Consider the following 6,000-nt stretch of genomic DNA (forward strand, 5'->3'; position numbering starts at 1 on the left):
GCACCTGTTTTGAGGTGCTCCCTTAATAATTATTATCTTGATGATGATGATGATGATGATGATAATTAACATTGAAAATAGTCATTTTCAGTTTAAGAACTTCTGATCCTTGGACTCTACTTGACCCTCTCTCTTTGACGCATGGGATCTCAAGAACTATTTTCTGGATTTTTTAATACATCATTGCAGGGAAGAGTATGATTAGAGTATCTGATTAGGAAAACAGATCTCCACTTAGCCACAAAGCTCACTGGCTGGCCTTGGGACTGCCCCCCCCCCCGCCCAGCCTAACCTACCTCACAGGGTTTATGTGAAGATATAATTGCTCCTTGCAGTACAGGTGGAATAAAATACAATAAATCAATAATAATAGACTTTCCCACAATTGTTATGCCAATTTTTCACCCACTCCCAATCCCCTTCCTGTTTTATTTCCCCCTCCTTTTGATTATGAATGGAATACTGCAAACTAAAGAACCTACATTCCTACCATGATTTGGGCACCTTCTCCTTTCTTGATAGTGATGCTGTGACCATACACTTTGATATGGGTTAACTGCAGCTTGGAAGAGTCCTGTCTGTCCATGTTGCTGTTCTTCTCTTCAACTGTGAAAGGTACAAGATTGGGATCACTTCCACAGTACTTTGCAATGGTGTAAGTGCAAGAGCCTTGGAAGGCCGTAAAGAGACCATCAAAAGTCTGGAAATACTCAGTTGTGGAGCCTTGACAAGTCCCCATGTACTCATGGATGCAGCGTGCTTGGCCATTCTCCACTTCACATGTTTCTTTTGTCCGGCACGGGAGTATTTTGCAGGGATCTGCAAGAGGAAAACAGAAGTAATATTGAGTAGGCACTGATAGGTAATGACTTTGATTGTAAGTTAAATTAATGGATTGAAGTTCATGGAAGGAAAATGTCTTGCCCACTTCATCCCCCATATAGTCACTCTAAGGAGCCTTTCTAGAGGGTCAGAGGGCTTTTCAAAAATGGTGATGGAGTGCAAGCTGCTAATGGAAGGGGGGTATCACCCCAAACCAGGCTTGGATTCTAAGAAAAGACAACTCAAGGAAGTTCATGGAAGGAAAATCTCCTCACCCTCTCCTTCCCCTAGCAGCTCCCTAATAACCCATCCCACATTGTTTAGGATGTCCAGCCAACCTTTCAAAGAGGCTTTTTATGGGATGAAAATGTACACCTAAAAATTGAGATGTGTGAAATGATCCTCAGCGTCCTACTGCAATCAGCTCTGGGGTTCTAAAGAAGATTAGAAAAGGCCAACCCAGATCAAACCTGAGGTCCAACCAGTCTGGTTTTGTCTTTCCAATAGCAGCCAATGAGGTGCCTCTGAAAAATCCCACAGGAAGGCCATACATGTAATAGCCCTACCCTGCTATTGTCCACTAGCAACTGGCATTCATCAGGATTGTTGCATTGCATTGCTGTGAGATTTATGAGACTGGTAAAAGGATGAAAGAAAAGGAGAGGTATAGAAGGTGGGGAAGGAGAGAACAAGGAATCCCATTTTACCATTTGCGCAAACAGCAGGTGAGCCATAAGCTTTCTCATTTCCAATTCCAACACTCAGCAGCCCAAAGCGGGAAGTGGGATGTTCTATTGTGTGAACAGTATTTCCTTGGCCTAAGCTGTGGGAAGCCCAGGAGTATTCCGTGCCAGCAACCTGATGCCACTGGAGACCATGCAGTGGTGTCTGATCCAAGTTTATCCCAGACGTCTCTGAAGATTTGGCAATGATCAATGCATAGTTCTCAAAATGGTCGTGCCCATAGATGAAGTAGGCTTGACAGTAGCTAGAGATATCAGGGATAGTCATGAAAAAGGGGTCATATCTGAGGTTTCCATGTGTGCCACCATCATTGAAGAACATTACCTGGATACCAGAACTAGCTGAGAGGAACATGGCGCTTGTGCCTTGAATGCCATACAGCACCACTCGGGAAGGTTGCAAATCCCGCCTGGTTTTGCTTTGTCCAGTCTGGGAATCAACCTGAGTCCTTTGGGAAGTGGAAACATACACTATGTCGTAGTCCATATTGAAAGGTAAAGAGGGGATGATGAAATGGGTGCCCCAGCTGGAAACAGGCAAAAGCTGTTCAAAAACATGGTCACACCGGATTTGCCTAGAGACACACGTGTGTCCACTGTAGACAGCCACTGGTTTCTGGGAGACGATTTTCGTACCAGAGAGGTCCACGGGGCTTTGTAGCTGGACAGCTTGATAAGGTTGAAGGGTGATGGTCATCTGGTCTCCTCGGTGATAGACTTTGCCTTGGAACGTAATGGTCCCTTTCAGGTAGATATCAACTGTTGTGGGTTCTTCCCAGGATATGATGGCGACCTCTCTGTAGTTATCGGTGCCCACATTTGGGGTGATGACATAATACTCAGTACCTAAGCTTGCCACAGGGTAGACAACGCTGGTGTCAGCCGTGTTGGGTTTGTAGCTAAGAGATAGGATGGAGATATCCTTGTCAGCCCGAACAGTGAGGGTGTGGTCAAAGATACTGCTCCCAGACATCTCCGCCTCCGATGGGATTTTTACTGAGAGTGTTTCGCCAGCATTCGCCTTGACCCTGACCCTCAAGGCAGGCCGCTTCATGGAAATAGTAATGGATGTATCAGCAGTGTAGCCTGTGATTAACAGTTTGAAATCTCCTTGGGAGCTACGCTGCAAGCCATTCTGCATGAACACTGTGACAAACTCTTTTCCTAATGGGCTTGAGGAAACAGTCATGGGGAGCACGTTGAACATTACCCAGGCAGGACCATTCAGAATTCCTAAATAGGGCAACAAAAACAACAACAAACTTTAAGAGAGCAACAATGGAGGCTCTGGAAGTTATACGTATTTCCTGCCTTGCACAAATGGGGCCTTTACAGCCGCCATTTTATGCAACATGGGAAATCTGCAGTTTCCAGGGCCTAATTGTATATTTCCCATGAGGCATAAATAGCATCCATAAAGGCCCCATTGATGCAGGATTACAAGTGTGAACACTTGTTCATGCCTTCAATCCTGCCAAAATGGGGCCTTTGTGGCTGCTATTTATGCAAGGTAGGAAATAAGTAATTCCTGGAGCCTCCGTTGTGTGCAACAATGGAGACTCTGGATAAGGACAGACTGGGCAAGGAGGGGCCATAGCTCAGTGTGATAGAGCACATGTTTTGCATGCAGAAGGTCCCAGGTTCAATCCCTGGCTTCTCCAGTTGGGGGAGGAAAGGAATCCCACCTGAAACCCAAGAGAGCTGCTGCCAGTCAGTGTTAACAATGCTGGGCTAGATGGACTAATGGTCTGACTCAGTGGAAGGCAGCTTCTTGTGATCCTATGTTCCTATGCTGGCTGGTGCTCGTTGGGCCACGGGGTACTCAAAGAGCAGGCCCGTAAACACGCTGTGGCCTAGATAGCCGGGTCCAGGTGTGGGGTGGATGCAGGGGAGTCCGTTAGACTTCTGGAGCCGGTCGGGTGCTCACAACATCCCTAGTTAATTAAATGCCGCCTTGTGTTTAAGATGCTATTAAAGTGAGAGTGCCTAGATTCTATGGGAGTAGCAGAAATACATCGGCCATTACCATGTGGCTGGGCTTCTCGATCATATCGCAAGTCAAGACAAGAAAGCTGTTAAGGTGTAGTGGGGAGATTGCAATGCACCAGGAGATCACTGGACAATAATTGTTTCTGACCCCCCCCCCAGTGGACTGAAGTCTTAGATAGATCAGCAGTGATTAGATCAGCAACAATTATACGAACTATTAAGAACAATTACTAAACAAATAATAAAAATTATTGACAAGTGCTAAAAAAGACCAACCCCAAACTACTGTTGGTTATGTGGCAATGGTGTTAGTTGTCCATCACTAGTTAGATGACAGTGGGACCCAATCATAGTTATGTTCAGTTTACTAGTTCTGTGTTGCTCATGTTTACTTTTGCTCACTTTCCGATGTCTTATCTATCTGTTTTCTTCTCTTCTTGTCTGGACAGTGTCATTATATGGTTTATTCCAGCCTTTCCCAAACCATTGCACTTGAGATATGTTGGACTATTACTCCTATTACCACCCCCCCTCAAGCAGGCATGTCTACTGGTGTTCTGTCTGGGGTGATGGGAACTGTAGTCCCACATTTGGGAAGCCTGGTAGTAAATAGATGACACTGGATTAGATGAATCTGCATGGAACCAGGAGTTTCCTGTTGGTGTTCTGTCCTTCTTTAAGATAATAAAGTTTTTATCTAGATTCCTCTTTGGTGTGCCCTCTGAGCTTCCCATGACACCACTATTACTCCTTCTCCTTCTCCTTCTCTGGTCTCTCCCCAACTTTTTCCCTTCAATGTCCCCTCCTACTCTGTTAGCAGCCAACTTTCTCTCCTTGTTCTTGTCCAACATTCTATACTTTTTCATTAACCCTGAATTCCATAAAGTCATAACTGTAGGCATCACAGCTGCTCCACTGAGAGCAATCCTTTGCTGCCTTATAATCTATGAACCTTGAAACTATCCTACACTTCCCTAGTAAGGTCAGCCCATTTTGCTGAATGGATACCCAGGTTGCTTATCAGCCTGTGAGGAGATGAATGATTGGTCATTCACAAGTTGACAGTCATTGCATGCATATGGTGAATGTCATTTGATGACATCACAGACCAGGTGTGGAGAACCTGTAGTCATCTAGGTAACACAGAACTCCAATTCCCATGAGCCTCAGCCAGCAAGGGAATAGCTAGGGGTGATATGTATTATCATCCAACAACATTTGGATGACAACAGGTTCTCCAGTCTTATTGTCCATCACAACTCTCTGTAGGTCTTTTTATATGTGTACCAGACTGTATGAGAAGAGAAAGAGAGAGGTACATGCAATGGAAGGTGTTTCAAGGATTTTTGATGTTGACACTGCAAGCATTCAGTGTCGGCACTGAGCATTCAAAGTTTTGGATAAGGGAGGCAAAAGTAGATAGAGCAAATGTACAGTCTTGATCTCTGGATTGGGGCTAAAAAATATGGCTAAACAGGCTCAGAGGCTCACTGATTTGTGGAACTTTGATCCGACAAGAATTTTTGTAACCCACCCAGAGAGCTTCGACTATGGGGTGGTATATAAATAAAATAAAATAAATAAATAAATAAAACACAGCCATGATTCTTGGGTCCACTGCCAGCCAGCTTTGGGAGAAAGAAAAAAAAGCATTTTGCTTGTATAGGGGATCAAAATATAGATACATATCTTTAATCCAATTACACTCCCTCTTGGATGCCCGACAAACAGACCAAAGAAAATCAGTGATGCTATGGCATACTCACCCCATAGTATACAGCACTTGGCCCAGGGGTTGATTGTCTTCATGCTTGACAGTGTATTAACAGAAGCTGCAAATAAGTTTTGAAATGAGATTAGGACACTTGGTCCTTCCAAAAGGACAGCCACCCATCCAACATTTGGAAATGGGAGTCTATTTATAATGCAAGTTCTTGGAACTCTGTTTGTGAATACGTGGGCCTAGTTCAACTGGGGTCTGCATGAAGTAAATGCTGCAGTCCTTCACATAATTGAGAATTATTCCCAAGAAGACACACCCTTCACCAGAAGTAAATTCCACCCTAACATAACACAATCTAGTAATAAATCCAAGCTCCCTTTTTCAAAGCTTGCTTAGCATTTCATCACTTCATCATTATTAGCTTGAGTTCTTAACGGATCTTATTTGACATGGGCCATAGGAGCAACAACAGGAGAACTTTGCAGAGGCCTGGTTGAGACAACATGCTGAACCGTGCTGCTTAACCACAAAATGGTTAATGGAATGCACCCACCATTATTATTATTATTTTGTTAAAGGTGACAGAGCGCACGTGTGAAAAATTGTGAGTTTTTAATTAAAAAAATATTTATTTATTTATTTATTACATTTCTACACCACCCAATAGCTGGAGCTCTCTGGGTGGTTCACAAAAATTAAAATCATTCAAAGTATAAAACAACA

At 43.8% G+C, this 6,000-nt stretch overlaps 1 protein-coding gene across 1 annotated transcript in view; it reads right to left on the bottom strand.

Annotated features, from left to right (window-relative positions):
- Nucleotides 1-5,370, bottom strand: part of LOC134408348 (IgGFc-binding protein-like) — a 116,073-nt gene extending 110,703 nt beyond the window's left edge. The window contains exons 1-2 of the mRNA XM_063140602.1: nt 5,321-5,370; nt 1,530-2,798 (exon numbers count right to left, since the gene is read on the bottom strand). Of these exons, the coding sequence (XP_062996672.1) occupies nt 1,530-2,798; nt 5,321-5,363 (1,312 nt within the window). The 5' untranslated portion in view covers nt 5,364-5,370. The remainder of the gene's footprint in view (nt 1-1,529; nt 2,799-5,320) is intronic.
- Between the last annotated feature and the right edge of the window lie 630 nt (nt 5,371-6,000).

Source organism: Elgaria multicarinata, chromosome 13 (genome assembly GCF_023053635.1).
Source record: "Elgaria multicarinata webbii isolate HBS135686 ecotype San Diego chromosome 13, rElgMul1.1.pri, whole genome shotgun sequence".
NCBI classification, from domain to species: Eukaryota; Metazoa; Chordata; class Lepidosauria; order Squamata; family Anguidae; genus Elgaria; species Elgaria multicarinata.